Here is a 19013-nt window from a genome sequence, read left to right on the forward strand (position 1 = left end):
GGGGGGGGGGGGGGGGGGGACTGTTAGAGAATTTTGTTGGGGAATAACACGAATTACCGAGGGTGTATGGAACAAATACGCAGTGTTGCCATACACGGGGTAAAATTTTCTGGAAAAATTATTGTGTAGCAATGTAAAAATTCCCCTGCGGCATCTGAAAAATGCCGAGTATCACCGAATGCCTCACGGAAGCGCTCGATGCGCGCGAGCCACACGATTGACTTTACTCACGCCGCGAGAGAATCTCACGCGCTCCACATCCGAGCTCGATAAAATATTTTTTTATAATTTATTGAAACATGCTAGACGGTTTTTATTGACCCCAGAGGAAAGAGGGATAGTTTCTTGAGGCAATCAAAAAGTTTCAGTCCAAAATCTCAATTTTTTGCCGACACGGAGAGAAATGTTCAGTAAAAATTACGGAACTCAATTAGCTCACCGATTACCGAATCGACTGAGAAAATTTGAGTGGCGGTATCGTAATTTTTCACAGGAGATTCAGATAAAAATTACGTAACGCTCTGGAAAAATTCCGTGATAATTCCGCAAAATTTCCTACAACCACATTTCGCTCCGGAATTACGGAAAAGATGCGTAATTTTTATTGAATATTACTCTCCGTGTATGTATCCTATACCCTGAAAATTTTTTCAGGAGAAAGTCATATAGCACGACTGCTAACGGGTTAAAATTGACAAGAGAATATTTTCTTGCATTAAGTAAACCTTCTTTGTCAAAAGTAGTTATTTCTCTCAGTCTAGCATGAAATTTTTTTGGTGGTACACAAGATTTTTTTGGATGCTACACAATAATATTTGTCCAAGAGTGCAAGTTGTGACTAGTGTATTGTGCTAGCACACTAATTTTTCTGAGTGTATGGTCATTAGAGAAATTTTTGGAGAATCATTGGTCATTGGTCATTGGAGAAATTATCGAAAAAATTTGTTGAACAGTCAAACATCCGAAAAAGTATGGATGCCAAAGTTTTCAGCAAAACTGAAATCTTTCTCCAGAAAAGTTGCCAACTTGAATGAAGTACTTGGATATCCTTAAGTACCTACACCTCGATTAAATCAATCTACCCTGCATTTCCCCAGTTAGCTTTGCCACCAAAGCGATCAAAACACCAACAATCAATTCAAGTCCCTCCACTGATTGCAGATATAGAATACCAAAAATATTCAGATTTACGTCGGAATTTGGGGGGTGGCCCCGAGTGGGTGTGCTGGAGGTGGTCAAAGTGCATTCTCCAATTTCCGGTGGCCCCCCAAGCCGTTCGCACACCAACGTGACTAATTCCAATTGGCTTTGGGTCCTTCCACTCGAGTAATATTTTACCATGCTGATCACCAGACCTCACTGTGATGAGTCCATCGTGCCACATAATTGCGAACTTCCGATGCTCACTTGAGCTCAGGAGATTCGGGGTATTAACGCGCACCTGAGCGCAAAATACTCCGTTTTTCAACCAATTTTATGACTCAATTATCTTTTCTATTTCACGTATGAAAGAAATTCATGAGAAATTCTATTGCTATTTCATTGGAAATTCTATTAGTTTTTTAAACATTCCTATTAAAACTTTTGCAATTTAAAATTACGAAAATGCAAAGAGCTGTTGTTCTGAATTGTCAACATAAATGAGAAATTTAACTTGAAAAATTTAGGTTGAAAGAATTTTACACAAAAAACCTCAACAAAATGAATCTACAACCTATTGATTTTACGTATTGAATATTCTTCGATTGAATTACTAATCATTTCCCAATAGAAATCGGTAAAAAAAACTAATAGACTAAAAAATTAACTCGAAAAATTTGGGAGTAAAACATTTAACAATAAAATTTAAAACAAAAACACAGTTGAGAAACAAATTTGAATTTGATTTCTACGTTTTGATATTTTGGTGGCAAACCTTATCGGGTTGTTTACGGTCATATCTTATGACACTAGCTGTATTATCCCATCCACCCAGTAGAATCTCATACATCGGTGATGTTTCGGATTTTCCCTGTGTGAGTGCAACATGTGCATTGCTCTTTGCTTTAACATCAATGATCACACAGCCACTCTTCACGGCATGGAATGTGTATTTCAGTTCATTCGGTGTTCTCAAATTTTTAGTTCCTTTTCAGAATGATTCGTTCATTAATGAATGCATGTACAGGTGTAATTAGAGCACATTGGGTTGTTAAACATGAGGGAGTGCGAAAGTTTTATAAAATTCTCTATCAAAATACTTTACGTACAACCACCTTGACCCCCGATGCATCTCGCTGTGTGCAGAATCCATAAAATTTTATTGAGGAAAAAAGAAGAAAAGAATTTATTAATATTTGCCCCGTTGCAGGTGCAATTGAGATTATATAGAATATTTGATTGTCTGGTTCTACTTGAAACCCAAATGAGTGCAGCAATAAATGAATAATTTATTCTAGCTGGTGCGATAGTTTGTAGTTTGAAAAAAGGGGTAACTGTACTAACCTTCGACGAGCCACTCTCCAGAGGCTCCCCAACCGGTGCAGACACCGAAGTAACTGATAACGAATGGCTCTGGGTCGAAGTAATTCAAGATTGGTGTCTGCTCACCCTCCTTGCCAAAGGTTATGTTTCCACCGTGCCATCTGAAGCAAATAAATATTGTTCTTTGAATTTATTCCTCAATACATCGATGCTCTACACTGAGAGAAAAACGACAAAGTTCTCAAACAAGTCTTACTTGTACCAAGAAAATAGTTTTTTGAAAATTATCAGAAAAGGATTTTTTTGTGCCGAACATGCAGAGAGTGCGCCGGAATGAAAAATTTTTGTCGCAAAAATAGATTTAGTAGTTTAAAAAAAATTGCATTCTCTGTACACGCAAGAAATGCCACTTCTAGCACCACTCCTGCGTTATTCGATCTTTGTTTTATAAAAATCTTTGTTTTATTCGCAATAAGGGATAGTAGTTTTCCGCTTCGGCTGTCTAATAATCAGAGACAAGAAATGCACCATTAAATGAAACAATAATAATGATATGTAAAATATTTGTTGATAAATTTTCCTCTATATGAGATATTTTCAATAGCTCAATTGGCAGAGCACCTGTCCGACAAACAGAAGATGTGGGATCATACCCCACTTGTGTTCGAGCGCGTGTGCCTCCGAATTTTTTAATTTGTGCATTGATAATTATTCAATTTTTTCCCTCATATAGAGGTCCGGAAAGTCGATGGATAGCATATAGCATCCCGCTTTCCAAGTAATTTATGCCTTAAAAACATCTAAGGTTGACCGAGTAGAATAGCCCAAGGAATAATATAGATATTTTCATCCTGAAAAGGCACCGTCTGGTGTGAATTATCCGCCTCTTGAGCCAAATATTTCGTTGCCGTCGAAAGCAGAACAATTATTCATGTTTGAGACTTTCAAATTCGAACCAAACAAATTCCTTTTTGGCAATTGTCAACTAGCGATTTTGTTGGTCCAAACAAGACTTGTTTGACAACGTGTTTGTTTTTCTCTCAGTGTATGAAGACAACTTGATGAAGGCTGATGGAATGAACTCTCCAGTATTACAGAATTAATATCTCGAGTCAAATACAGGGTGACGTAAGCACCTAGTTTACAAATTGTGAGGAAATATAGAATGGAAAATCAGTAATCCAATGGCATAAGAATTATGAAATTACGATAGTAAATTTTTGAATAGTGAGCGTTAGAATTTTTCAATGATTTACCCCATAACATCATGGTAGTCTCTCGCCATGATTGAAAATGGTGATGGTACGACAATTATGACGATATTTACTGCAATAATTTTAGCGACATTAAGGATGTTCGACACCCTTTTAGCCAAAATTGACGTTGTTTTCATTTTTCTGGCAAATTATCGATGGGAGTGACGTGAAAAAATATAACGATTTTGTGGTTTGTCATTCTTTAATGGCTCACGAAGTTGCGTAGTGGTGCGATAATTTTCATGCGTTTTTTCTACAGTTTTGTGATTCTTTTTAAAAGTTTAGAGAAAACGCAGGAAAATGTTCGCACCACCTTAAAATTTCGTCAGTCATTAAATAATGACAAAACGCAAAAACGTTATATTTTTTCACGTCAATTCCATCATAAGTTTGCCAGAAAAATTAAAAAAATATGAATTTTGGCAGAAAGGGTGTAGAACATCCTTATGTGCGATAGTTTGAGCAATGTTCATTCCAACCATGAATCGATAATTTTATCAACATGAAGAGCGATATTAACTATCATATTGAGTCCCACTGACAACTGCGTCATCATTTCCAATCATGGTGGTAGTCAATCGCAATGTAGTTGAATACTGTAAAAAAGAGACCAAGGGAAAAAAAAATAGACCAAGGGAAATTTTTAAGTTGGGTGGGTTTTAACACGTTTTGGGGGTGTGGGTCATTTTTTCCTGGTCTATTTTTTCCGCCTACCATGTAATTGGCTGAAGTATTGAAAAATTCTAATGTTCATTTGAAAGTCCATTATCGGAATTTGGTAACTTTTGTACCTTGAATTCTCGATTTTCTATTCTCTATCTGCCTGAAATTTGTAAACAAGGTGCTGACGTCACCCTGTATATCATCCGTTGAAGAAAAATCGTTTGGGAGGAGAATTCATCATATCCAATTGAATTTTCCTAATTCCCCTTAATTCTCATGAGGTAATTGAACTAAAATTCACAGTTCTCATTGATTTTCTCATTAACTCGTAAATTATCAATGGTAAAATACCTTAAAATAATGGAACACTGAAAAAAAATATAATTTCAAATTGGAATAAAAATTTTATGAAATTCTAAATGTTTAAGAAGCAAGAAAACGAAATTTCCATAACATACCTGAAACAATTACCCTGAATTTTCATGAAGCTGAAAGTAGCGAAAGATTCGACAGAAGATTTGTCTTACACCGACGTCGGTGGCCGAGTGGACTAGACGCAAGTCTAGTGTGCGAAAGGTTTGTGAGTTCGATTCCCCGTGGAACCGAATTTTTCAACGGAAGGCTCCGTCGAGTGGGAGGTTGCTAATAGAGGAACCGCCTGTAACCGGGGCATGGGTTTTCTGTGGTTTCCCCATGCTACTTCTATGTTCTACTAGATCTGTGCGCGCGCTTATCTTTTTGTTGTGAAAGTGAAGAAATCAAATTTATTAAATTTCATATACTCATAGATGTTTTATAAATATTGATAATGACTTAAAGAAAATTAAGAGAATGAAGAGAATGAAGAGTGAAGCATCAATGAATAATTTTTAATCTTCGATTAATTCTTTTTTTTTACATTTTAAAATAATCTGATTAAAATCTGTAATTGTTAAAAAATCAGGGGAGGGTTATGAATTGATTTCCTAGAAAACTGAAAAAATTTCTTGAATTCTTCGGAAAATTTCACAGTTTTCCAGATAACCGTAGATCACAGATTTTTCTCGAATTATTTGGAAAACCGAAGAATTTTCGTGAATTTTGTAGAGTTTAGAATTTATGTATGAAAATCTGAGAAGCAAGAATTGATCATTTTGGCGTGTGATAAATACGAAAACATTAAAATTTGGGAAGTGAAGAATAATTTGTGAGTTGAAAAAATTTAGAAATACTGTGTTTTTTTCTCATGATCAACAATTAGGCAATTTAGATATGTTTTGATATAAAGACACATGAAAAAATGAAAAATATGACGCAGAAAATTTTTTTGGCATTTGAAGAATTTGAAAATACCGGTGTTTTTTTTCAGCGACTACTTTACGTGACTCATTGACCAATCAGAATTGAGGATTAGCGGTCAGGTAGTTTCGAGCTATTTCGATACAAAACAACTTCACGTTTCTTTCATCTTTAGTAAAATAGGATAGGAGTGCGAATGAGGTACAGTGTTGAATCCACAGCCGCATGCATAGGGTTGGATAGAGTGCCGCGAATGGGACCCGAAAAGGGACCCGGAGGCCGTAAAAATAAAAAAAAATAAAGATTTGTCTTAGGTGTATCTAGAGGTGTACAAATGTTTTTAAGTAATGTACAACCTCTTTCGCACTTAAAAAGCATTTGTACATAAGATTATTTGACTCTCCTATACTTAAATATCCCCTAAATTGAATTTGCCGCTGACGAATATTCTGCTGGTTTCAGCTTCATGGACATTCCAACTAATTGCAAATTCAAGAATAAATTTTTCTCAATTATTGGATTATGTGTAGGAATACTCAATAAAAACACATTAGTTTTATTCTTCAAAGTAAAACTCTTTAATGATCGCACGCAGAAGGTATATCTTTCTCCAACGAAGTCTCTAGGACGACTAACTAAAAGTCATGAGAGTTTTCACTCTCTGGACCCATTTGACAAAAGGCCCTTGTTTCAATTTTCTTCAGCCTCTCCTTTGTGACTCACCATGAGGACTGTTTTTCTTCACGTCTCTATTTTCTAAGAAAAGCCATAAATGTCACCCTGAGTGTTTGGGTGGAAAAGAGAAAATGTTTAACTAAACTAAGAAATTAATTTTTGTATTCAGGCATGAATTCCAACATCAATCTACCTAAATTGTTATGTCAATTTTCATTGAATAATTGAATTGGAATTTACAGTTTCTAATGTCGGTTTCGTCAAAGCGTGAGTTGTCTATGACGAAATTCTTTGAATTTTCAGTGGAACTGTCGCGTGATAACATTTTCCAAGAAATGTACCGCCAAGCACAGTAAAAATTTTGAATAGTGCTGCAGATATTTCTGAAATGTGACCGTCACTCATTCTCCGTCGTAATGAGATACAATAAAGAAAGTTAATTTTTCCTGCCTTTGCCACTTCGCAACGCAATCAGTTCGACTTGAACCATTTTACCCTTTCAATATTGAAATGATTCGACGAATATTATGCCTTACCTGATCCAAAATCCACGGGACTCATCGGCGCTCAAAATTCCGGGAGTGTCCATCTCAGCAACTTCGGGTTTCACCCTGTTCTTACGGATGACAGACTTGCTGTTGCCCCATCCTCCAATAAAGATCTAAAATCCAACGATTCAGTCCAAAATATTCAATTTAATTCCATTAATTAATGGGGATGGTAATATAGTCCAGTCTTCGTACAAGATACTTTCGTACAAGACAATGCCCCCACTTTCTGGCTGGAATATTTTTCGTTTCACATTCTCCGTACAAGATACTCGACAAAAGGGCTAGAATTGAGTGGAAAAGAAGTTGAGATATTGCAGAAATTACTGGAAATATATGCATTCATGATCTAGAACTTAACTGCACATCAATTGAATTTCAAAACGAATGGGTACTTGATAAAAAAATTAAGCACATCGGTCATGAAATTGGTTAAAATATCTATTTTTTTACACGTATTGCCCCATGTGGTTTACATTTATTTTTTGGATGGATAGATAGTCAAAACAAAACAAAATACCACCCAATTTTTATGAAAACCAAAATTGCAATGAAAGTCTCAATTCTGCCTCGCAAACCCCTATAACAAACTAACTTGTTCCGACTTTCTAAATTGTTATTTTGAAAAGGAACAATACCTTCTAATCAAACATTCGTGCACTGATAGAAAGGATTAGTTATTGTTAATAAATGGATTTGGTTGGAGACTAGGGTCTATTCGGTCTCACCAAATGTTCATTCGTTAACAGTTGCATATTTGAAATTATATTAGAAACAAATGCATATTTGAAGAATCTTGTTTGACTCGACTTTCACCTTTGAACCATTCGTTAACTATTAACGAATATGTATTTGGTCATATTCAACTCTACCATTCGTGAATAGTTAACGAATCTCGTTTGGAATAAATGAATCATCCTATCATCCTATCAAATAATTATAACAAATGAAAATCGTCTAGTATCTTGTACGAAGACTAGACTGTCTATAGGGGTGCATACCTCATACATCGGCTCGCTCTCATGCGGCCCGGTGGTGAGCGCGATATGGGCGTCATTGGGGGCTCTTACGCGAAACTGGATTTGACCGCTGGAACACGGGTAGAAGTTGTACTCCAATTTATCCTCAGTCGTAAGAGCTGCAAGATGAATGATAAGAAATTCTTAGATAACTGTAGGAGCAATTTCCTGATTGAAATGACAATTCAATTTACTTGGAGGAGTTTAGTTTCGTAATGGATGTTGTACTAATAAAGAATAATGGAAAACAGTAAAATGTTGAAACTTTTAGAAATTCTTGAGAATTTTACAAAAGTAAAGGTTTCATGTTGGACGATTATCGAAATTGCAATCGCAGCTGAAATTTTCAAATTCATTTTGAAAATTGAATATTACGTCCAGAAAAATAGTTTATTTGATTGAAATTAACTTTGTTAATTTTAATCAATAATCATTTATTTTGGTGAAATGAATCGTTCATTTAATTCGAATAACCTATTTATTCGAATGAATAGATTATTTATTTCTCATGGTCGAAACATTTCCATCGAAGTAAATACAGGAATTTATTAATATCCAACCAATTTATTTCAATGAACAGGAAACCTAAAGATGAAGATCTTTATCTGATTTAAATGCGTCATTTCTCTGGGTGTTTCCAAGTAATTTTGAGATAGACTGAGATTTCAGAACAGTAGTCGCCTGAATTTTTCCTATCATTTTCATTGTCGAATTGACCGGAAAACTAGTATTTCATTGAATATTCCCGAGGGACTGGTCACTTAGGAAATCATTGGACCACTCGACTGGAAATCAAGGAAGAAATCACCAGAAATCAATCGAAATCACTGGAAATCAAATGATTTCCACTTTTGGTAGTGACTTCTAAAGATTTCCGGAAATCAATAGGAATCATAAAAAAATCAGGTGATTTCCATAATCATTAGAAATCATCGATAAGTGTAAAATCGAAATTGATTTTGCAGTTTCAAATCTACAATTTTTGTTATGGTATTGGAGCGTTTGATATCATCCAATCCCGAAATGTGACGCAGTGAAGTTTTTGACATCCTTACGTATTGTAACGGCATGTAGAATACTCCCATTATTCACAGATGCCAAACTCTGGTCCCGAAATCATGATTTCTCCAGTGATTTCTTGAAATCAAGAAATCAAGTGATTTCTTGAAATCAAGAAATCAAGTGATTTCTTGAAATCAAGAAATCAAGTGATTTCTTGAAATCAAGAAATCAAGTGATTTCTTGAAATCAAGAAATCAAGTGATTTCTTGAAATCAAGAAATCAAGTGATTTCTTGAAATCAAGAAATCAAGTGATTTCTTGAAATCAAGAAATCAAGTGATTTCTTGAAATCAAGAAATCAAGTGATTTCTTGAAATCAAGAAATCATTAGGATCTACAAAAAATCATGAAAATCACAAGAAATCAAAAGAAATCATGATTTCTAATGCTGATTGAGAAATCACAAAAATCATTTGAGAAATGACAGAAATCAGCAGTTACTCAGAACTTTGGGTATTCAATCACTAACATTTATGTACAAAATTCCAACGATTTACGTCTCTGAAAATTAATGACAAAATCACTTGATTTGAGAATTTCTCGCTCGTTAAATTAAAAAATGCTGATCCTTAATAAGATCTTCAAAACCAAACTTCACTTCCTCTGTGTTCGTCCTTACAGCTAAAAACATCGAAACATAGAGGGATGATGAAGCTGAAACTAGCAGTATATTCGTCAGCGGAAAACTCAATTTAGTAAACATTTAAGTGTAGGAGAGTCAACTAATCATATGTATCAATATTTTCTACGTGCGAAAGAGTTTGTACATAACTTAAAAACATTTGTTCGCCCCTAGATTCACCTAAGACAAATCTTCTGCTGTCGAATCTTTCGCTAGTTTCAGTTAAACGGAACTTCAATTAAACGGAATAAGGCCAATCTAGTCATAAAATCTGCAAAATTCGTAAAAGTTCAAGGAGAAAGTCATCTCCTCCGAAGTTGTTTTCCTCTGCACTATAAAACGTCAAAAGTGGGTCACTTCAGGATTGGATACTTCTACTAGCGCCGAGATCGATAAATCGTACGTGTTATGCTTGTCAGTAGTAACAGTCGTCTGACCTTAAAAGACAAACATTTAGTGCGTTAGCAAAGTAGAAACGGACGATGGAGATACCCCATCTATCCTCGATTTTGACCCGAAAAATGAAGTTTCGAGGATGAATGATTGGACGTCGCCTAGGGGGCAATTCCTCATTTCACGAAGTACATGAGCAACGGTTCATGGAATCGATAGAAGGACTTGGGTCATTTAACGCTTAACCTCCGGATCGCCCCGAAACGTCACTGAGGTGATGTCAGATTGTATTTTAGTGTCACCAGTGTCATCATCCCATCGTCTACAGCGTAACATAAATTCAAATTCAAATACCAGCATATGCTAAACACATGTGTATTATGGTGAATTAGTATCGATTTATTTATTGAATCTATTGAGTCATCCGGCCTTGAGGTGAAATGCATAATTTATTTTGTGTTTGTTTCGCATTTGGAGGGGACTTCACTGAGAGAAAAATATAATTCTTCTGACTATATTCCATCACCATCGAATTATAGTCAAAAAGTCCTCAACAATTTTTCATGGGTTACGGTAACTATGGCCGGAGAAGTAATTACTACAATGGAATGTAGTCATTGGAACTATTTTATAGTTCTGTTCACGATAGATTTGTCGTGGTTACTTTTGAACTTTGGTTAGTTTAACTGCATTTCGATTTGCAAAAATTACGCTTGTGAAGTTACTATAATGTTATGTGCCGCATACAAAAAAAAATCGCATCCTTCACCAAAATGCCTCAACTATTTTCTTATCGTAAATCGAACTTCAGATTTTTCTCTCAGTGTTGTTTACATTTCCTTTAATACTAAATTTATTACAATTTTAATTCGAAAAATTGTCCTCGAACTTGAGATTAAGAAGTTGTTCGGCGAATTCTGAGACGAAATAATTACTTGCATCACCTGTCGATTATTTCACAGTGAATATTATTATTGATAATACTCATGTCAATATCGAGGCATTCGGCCTTGAGGTGAAACACATAATTTATTTTGTGTTTGTTTCGCACTTGGAAGGGATTTGTTTACATTTATTTCAACTTTAAGTTTATTTCAATTTTAATCAGAAATATTCGAATTCTGTGATTATTTTGGCGATAACATTTACGTTGAGACCAATTGGTTGCAGGAAAAATGTGAAGAAAGCATTTTTTAATGTGAAAAAGACTTTCTTTTCTTTGCATGACTCATTAAAATAATTCCATATTCAACAGGCCATGCAAAATTGACTTGTTTAGTGACATTTTACAATTTCCCTGCTTGTTGTTACAACCGACTGTTTAGTATTCTGTGATATCTCGCGAATTGAGAACAATCGACAGTTGAAAATAAACTTTCATTGCTGCCTCCTTTCAATATTCTACACACAATACGGAATCTGTCATCAACATGAAACATTCATCACTTGAACATTCAGAAATAGAATGAAACATGAAATAGAAAAATAAAGAATTGCATCCTGTGATCATGTTTCTAATAATAGACCAGATATTATCCTTTCCCAACGTTATTATTAATAATACTAATGTGGAAAACATTTGCTTTCAAAAGAAGCTATCAAAAACCAATTTTTGAAATTAAAAAAAATTGAAAAAAAAGGCTAGAAATTTTTCTTTACATGACTTATTAGAATGGTTCCATATTCAATAACCCGTGAAAAAATCGAATTGTTTTGTGAGATTTTATCATTTCCTTGCTTGATTATTATGCACTATTCAACATTTTGTGATACCTCGCGAATCCAGAACAATCGACAATTGAAAATAAAATTCCATCGCTCCCTCCTTTCAGTATTTTACACACAACACGGAAACTGTCATCAATATGAAACAGTCGTCACTCATATTCAGAATATTCAGAAATACACAGAAACTTGACATTGAAAATTCAACAATCCAATTCTGTAATTATGTTTTTAATACTATTGCAAATATTATTATTTTTCGTAATCGTGATGGAAAATAGGGTTCGACACTGATGGGAAAAGCGTTCTTCGACCCTTCGGAGGGTAGCGCTTGCCGGATCAAAAAATACTTTTACGCACTCGTCTCGAAATATGCTATTACGCACTCATATCGAAATATACCATTTCAACATTGATTAATAATAATTGGATTGAAAAAATTTGGTTATAGGAGAAGTGATTAAAAATCATTTTTTCATCACTTGTGCGTAAAGTGAAATTTTGCGCACGCTCCGGGTGTCTAAAATACCACTTTCCACACATTGTGATGGAAAATAGAATTTGACAGTGTGAGAAAACTGTCCTTTGACCCTTGGGAAAAGACTTCGTTTAGGAGTAAACGAAATAGTATTTTTCCGGCCTGTTGCGATGGGGTTTTTTATGCGTGTGGCGTTGGCTTCCGAGCCGTAGGCGAGGACTGGCCAACCACACGAGTAAAAAAACCCCATCGCAACAGCCCAGGAACAATATTTTTCTGTAGTGATTTTCAAGTTTTCGAGTTTGGGAAGTATGTAATACCAATTCCCAGACGAGAAATCGTCAGAAGCAGTACAGAAAAGGCACTTTTCGGTACGAGGTGAACGTAGCAGCAGTGTCAAAATAGTGTATTTCGATACGAGTGCGGAAAAGTATTTTTGGCTCGTGCTACAAACCTCCCACGAGCCAATAAATGGGTAAAGTGTCCCATGAGTATCGAATGATATTTTTCATCAGAACGTGTGGAAAAAGTTACTTTTTCGCACAGCGTGATGAAATAGTGTATTTTAATACGAACGCGTAACCGGGTTTTTTAACTCGTGGGAGGCGAGCGTAGCATAGCCCTCTCCGAAGGGCCAAATAACACTTTTCTCTCGAGTATCAAACCCTATTTTTCATCATAATGTGTGGAAAGTGGGATTTTAAAATTTCACTTTACGCACAAGTGGACATGGTTCTCTTCACATAACTCATTACAATAATTCGGTGGCATTTTCCCGTTTTTCACCTCGATTATAATCCACTGTTTACCATTTTGTGATATCTCACGAATTCAAAACAATCTATAATTGAAAATCAGTAGCGAAGTGGTAAAACGGCTCAAATCGACTCAACTCCCAGTTGAGTTTTTGAGGAATATTTTCGAATCTACGGGAGATAGCGAAATTTTCGTAATAACATTTGTTGTACCTCCCAATCGGCTCTACAAAAAAGGTTATAACAAAAATTTCGCTATCTCCCTTAGATTCGGAAATATTGCTGAAAAACTCAAATGGGAGGTAAGTCGACTTAAACCGCTTTACCACTTCGCTACTGAAATAAACTTCCATCGCTGCCTCCTTTCAATATTTCATCCAAAACACGGAATCTGTCATCACCATGGAACATTCGTCACATGAGCATTCAGAAATAGAACGAGCTAAATCGAGGGCAAAATTACCACTTGACAATGGTAAATTGACATTATCCCAAATTCCAAAGATTGATTAGCCTTCAGCGAAGATCTGGAGCGCATTACACCAACGCAATTAACATAACAATGTGAAAATTAGGAGTAATTGAAACAATTTCGTGTTATTGCGTAATCGTTAAATCTCTGGATGGCTGAAAAGAATGGCTGTCGTGTATCAAAGAGCCCACTGTTATTCATTAAATCGTAACGATCTATAAATGCTAAACGACTGTTTGTGTTCATCGAGGCAGGAATTTCATATCAAAACAAAGCGAACAGATTTCCTCACTGCTGTCAAGGCATTAGAAGCTCTGGATGAACGATTTTAAGGTGATTAGGACATGGAAAAATGGTGGCATTGTATTTTAATTTGCTTGGTAACAACGAGGAGCGCCTTTCTCCCACACCGTGGCCCTATATAGAGACGGGTGTGACTACTTTTTCCTTTCGTTCTAACGGACAACTCGCCGGCAACTCTCTGACAAAGTTTACTGTCATTGACCTCGCATGGCAACCGCTGCATCGCGAACGTGTTCGATTTAAACCGTGAAAAATCTCTCATTCGATGGATTCAGTGGGGGAATAGAGGCGTCATGAAACGGCTAGCTTAATTAATAATAAACTCCAGTTGAATCGTTGAGGGAAACGAGAGAAAATAAATTCATAAAGGCCAAATAAAAAAATTATTCATCATTATCATTTTTCCTGTGAATTCTGACTTTGATAAGAGTACGAAATTGATCAATCGAATTCCTTTTTCAATTTTTTTTTCAAACAGTCTGGTTTGACTTACGCTGTTTCGATATAACATGCTGCTTCCGGTACGCACATACATGAATTGTTTATTACAAAAGTTTGAGACTGACGATAATTTTCGTATTGGAAATAGAAATTCTATTTATTTTTCCCGATTATTTTTAGATTTTAATCTTCTCCTTAAGGGTGCCAAGTGAATTTGGCGATGACCTTGAAAATTGACATTCACCAACAAAGTTATAATTTTTTTAATTAATAGTATTAGACAGATGGTGAACATCAGATGGTAACAATTTTAAAATTTTAGAACTTATGGATATCGAGAAATTAAATAAACAAAATCAGTCTTATACATGGCCACTTATGGAGTTTTGATTAAATTGAACGTTTCAACCTCCTAGGAACTTAAGAAAAATTTGAAAAAATTTGAAGATATGGGGAATGATGTGTTCAATGTGATGGCGACAAAAAACAATGGGGTACCGGGGTGAATAAGAGAGATATTTCAACCCGCCGTACCCATTTGATCCCATGATTTCTCGAGGTTCGTCACGCGAAATAGAGGATTTTCCGCATTTATTTTCTCAATGTCTAGTTCCGGTTGCGGGTTTGAAATTTCGTCGGATGGATAAATACATATTTCTCCAATGATGGAGGGAAAGAAAAAATTTTTTTTGAATCTTTTTTCAAATTCACTTGGCACTCTTAAGCTTGAAAAGTTAATTTTCTTATAAGACTATCATTCTTGCACTTCTAGATGGATTAATGTCAATAATAGTAGATTGTCAATTGAACACAGACTCAATCAGAACATTTCTATTCATAGTAAATTTCGTTGAGAATTTATTTCAGATTTTAGTTTTCAAAATTCAAATTGTGTTTATAATACTTTAGAAGCATGAAAAACTTCTCGTTCGAGGAATGCAGTGGAGGAATCGACGCCGGATTAGATGAAACGGTTGGCTTCACATCAACATCAGTTTATAAAAAATATCTTGGAGTTAATTGGGAGGGATCGAGGAATTTTTGTCGAGATTTTTTCTTGGAGCAAATTAAAATCGTATAAATAAATTCCAGTTGAGTCTTTGAGGGTAACAAGTGAAAATTAATTCAAAAAAGTAAATAACAAATTATTCATCATGGATAATTTGCCCTGGGAACTCTAACTTTGATAAATGTAAGAAATTGATCCATCAAATTCTTTCTTCATGTATTTTTTTCAACAATAGTCTCTCGTTTGACTAGGCTATTGCGATATAACACGCTATTTCCAGCACGCAGATCCATATATTATTTATCACAAAAGTTTGATACTGACGATAATTTTTATATTAGGCATAGAATTTCTATTCATTCTCTCCGATTATTCGAGATTATTTTTAGATTATAATCTCTTTCCTAAACTCGAAAAATCATTTCTTCATAAGGCGCTGTGGTATACCTGCGCTCCTAGATTAATTGTATCAATAATACTATATACTGTCGATTGAACACAAACTCAATCAAAATGTTTCTATTCATAACAAATTTCGTTTAGGATTTATTTCAGAATTTAATCTTCAATATTCAATTTATGTTTATACTACTTTAAATGTATGAAAAGGTCGTTAAGAATGTTGCAATATCGTTCTTCCATTCAGAGATATTTATGAATATGTAATAATAATAATAATATCTAATAATAATAAAACAAAATGAAACAATGTCATTTCTGAAGGAATCAGCTTCTGCAAAAAATCATATTTTTAAATTTTGGTTGCCGTTTTTTATTTTAGTAAAAATTCCTGAAAGACCACTACATTGTGCGATTATAAAAATTCAGGGGTAATGTTTTAAATATTTTTTGCGAGATTTTGAAAATTTATGGGTATTTTTTTAGATGCTTTTTTCGAGCTGAAGTGGAACGACATCTCCACAAAAGTTCACTGACGAAAAATTCAATTTCGCGTATATCTAAGAAAGTCCATTAATAATTCACTCATTCAAGTTGAATCAACCGATTGTATTCCACCTCATCTCCAATTAATTAAAACATATTCCTGCATCAGGTAATCGAAGACTCACTCATTTCTCACGGAATTATTTTTAGTAATGATACGATCATCTTAAAAATTCATCAAGCAGGAAGCTGTTCGAAAGACCGCAAACTCAATATTCATTGCGAAACAGAATGTGTGTGTTACAAGGACACCTGTAACTGATGACGCGATCCTAGAATAGCCGCAACTTTTGCGAAAATTGAAAATTCCGATGGAACATGGAATGCGCGATGATGTAACCATGGAATTCCGGATTCATTACAATAGAAAAATGCAACTGTATTTGTAAATAAATTCGAAAAGCTCTTTTCAATCGAAAAATCCCACGCAGTTACGAAATATTCGTGATTCTCTGGAATTTCAAGGCCCACTCGCGTTGTATATTTTCCCGTCTCAGCAAAGGAATTTGGTTTTGCTGACCGATAAATTGAGTTGGGCATCAGGAATCGCCGGCCGGCAAAATGTAATAGGTTCCTTATGTCAAACCCCACCCAGGAATTATATTTAGAAACGTAGGAAGATCCAAACGCGTTAGAAACAACCCCTCCTCTTCTCTTTATTCCCCATACCATTGAGCTTTGATATTCTTTCCCCTTGGTGAGATCTATTTACAATCACTAATTAGAAATCCAAAAATAACGGGCACTACCCGTCGAAGTGTTTCTCCGCGTCCGCAAACAGAGCAATTCGAATTGAAATGAAAAATCCCCAGCGGATCATATTTTTCATTTCAATATGAATGAAAAAAAAATACGTGAAATATAAAACGAGCGATTTATTGAAAAATTAACTTACACACTGCCATATTGACGTGTAATTATTAAATTCGTATTCCTGTGATAGAAGTGAACGCTTCGAGTTACGGAGCCGTACTGCGTCGGTTGGAAGACATAACGCAATCTCCTGGACAGTCGAGAAATCGTGATGTCAAGGCGCATGCGCGCGATGCATCTTGCCGGCAATTTCCGAACAATTATTACTAGTCGCGTGAGTCATCACTCCCAATGACAACTGCCCCATGACATAGAAAATACATTGCGAATTAAACTTTTTTTTAATAATTCTCGTAAAATAGTAGATTTACGGGTTGACGAACATTTATTGTTTCTTCAACCAAGGGCTCACTTGGAGGAATGAAGTTCATTCTGAGCGATAAACAGTGATGACGAAAATAACATTCATGGCTATGAATACTATTTTTATTGAGAGAAATACCTACATTATTCGTTTTTTTATTTGCTGATTAGTAAATGAGCGAGAATGGAATGATCGGGACGGCTCCCGCTGACTCACCGAATTCCCATTGATTTATCTATCTGTAATGCTCTTATTATAGGCGGTGATTAATATAAGTAACTTATTAGGGCAACTGTGGATGATAAACACCCGGATCGATGTGAATTGCATTCGACATTTCATTGTTGTTGCGTCATTAGCTCCGATTACATCAACGAATTAGCATCATGAAATGAATTCGCGACAACTGATAAGGAGAAAAACAAGTAGCGAGGATGGTTTGAACATCAATCGGGGTGATTAAGATATAAAGCCCGAGACAAAAACTTCTACATGACTTAATTGCATTCTCATAAGTTATTGAGATTTTTTTATCGTCATTTGTTGTTGATGCAGGCAATAACTGTTTGAATCAAACAAGAAATTATTTGTTGATTAATTTTTTGAATCAAATAAGATATGCTCACACGAAATTTCCATTCTTCAGAGATCAATATCGCAGAAACTACGTAGTACAAAATTTTACAAAAATTGTTTCGTCAAATTGGTATTTGACGAAACAAAATTGAAGGAGAAATTGATCTACAATGAGGTAATAGAGACAGTCGTCTATGGAGATGGTGTACGCACGAATGAAATAGCAAATCGTGCCTTAAGGCACGATTTACTATTTAGTTGTCGAGATTTAAGGATTAAATAGCCGGTGGCTTATTATTTTCCTAAGGACATCACCAATGGTGTCCGTTTATGTGAATTGCTAAAGAAGGTAATGGGAGCTGTTGACCAGTCTGGATTAATAGTCAAGTCTCGTCGTACGGGGGCAGCACACGGCGGTGGTGGGCCGGCTTAGCTTTGGGAAGCTAAGAAGCGTGGAGCCTGGTTACTAGCAGAATGGGAGGCCGCGAGGGAACGCTTCTGGAAGGATTGAAAGAAGCATTAGGAATCCAATATGCAGCTGGAAAAATGAAGATCAGAGATAAAATGCTCATAAAATACGCCAGTCAGTTGTTCAATAATTGTATTAGCAATACTTTGAAACTCCTTGCCAAACACGACATTGGACCAGAAACATCTAATTTTTCAATTACACTGATAGATAAAATCTCTGACACGTAGAGCACAAGTTCTTGGCTCAAGAAACTACATCATTCGCGCCGTTTTAACTGAATGAATTCTTCATGACTTTGGATCAAAGAAATAGGGGAACTTGGCATAAAGTATTAAATATTGGACGGAAAGAGCAGGAAGTTTCGCGTGCATCATAATGCTTTCCATATTAGATCAGACTCGCTGGCAAGAATCTCTTGGCGGAAAGTAATCTTGCTTACATTTAATATTAATCTGATGAAGTTTCTATTCTCTTGTGTGAAGAATTTGTACTTTTCGCTATAGATAATTCTGTTTTTCATGATTTTCGACAGAGGTGGTAGGGTTTCCAATCAAGTAAATCGGTCCTGAGGGCACACATCTTCCTCTCAGAATATACTTCAATTAGGTAAAACTAAGAATCTCTTGTATCAAGAGATTCATGGTCAAAACCCCATTCTCTTGTCTCAAGAAACCACTTCTG

At 35.4% G+C, this 19013-nt stretch overlaps 1 protein-coding gene across 2 annotated transcripts in view; it reads right to left on the minus strand.

Moving 5' to 3' along the window:
• LOC107038774 overlaps positions 1 to 17088 on the minus strand; it is a 22277-nt gene extending 5189 nt beyond the window's left edge. Inside the window, exons 1-6 of one of the 2 annotated variants that reach the window (XM_015258032.1) lie at positions 17003 to 17088; positions 7885 to 8021; positions 6872 to 6996; positions 2485 to 2624; positions 1916 to 2127; positions 1192 to 1441 (exon numbers count right to left, since the gene is read on the minus strand). In XM_015258032.1, the coding sequence (XP_015113518.1) occupies positions 1192 to 1441; positions 1916 to 2127; positions 2485 to 2624; positions 6872 to 6996; positions 7885 to 8021; positions 17003 to 17012 (874 nt within the window). In that variant the 5' untranslated portion in view covers positions 17013 to 17088. Of the gene's footprint in view, positions 1 to 1191; positions 1442 to 1915; positions 2128 to 2249; positions 2277 to 2484; positions 2625 to 6871; positions 6997 to 7884; positions 8022 to 17002 lie in introns of both variants that reach the window. The other variant, XM_015258033.1, reaches the window with a different exon arrangement.
• Between the last annotated feature and the right edge of the window lie 1925 nt (positions 17089 to 19013).

Source organism: Diachasma alloeum, unplaced genomic scaffold (assembly GCF_001412515.2).
Source record: "Diachasma alloeum isolate Michigan unplaced genomic scaffold, Dall2.0 Dall_scaffold_00288, whole genome shotgun sequence".
NCBI lineage: Eukaryota > Metazoa > Arthropoda > Insecta > Hymenoptera > Braconidae > Diachasma > Diachasma alloeum.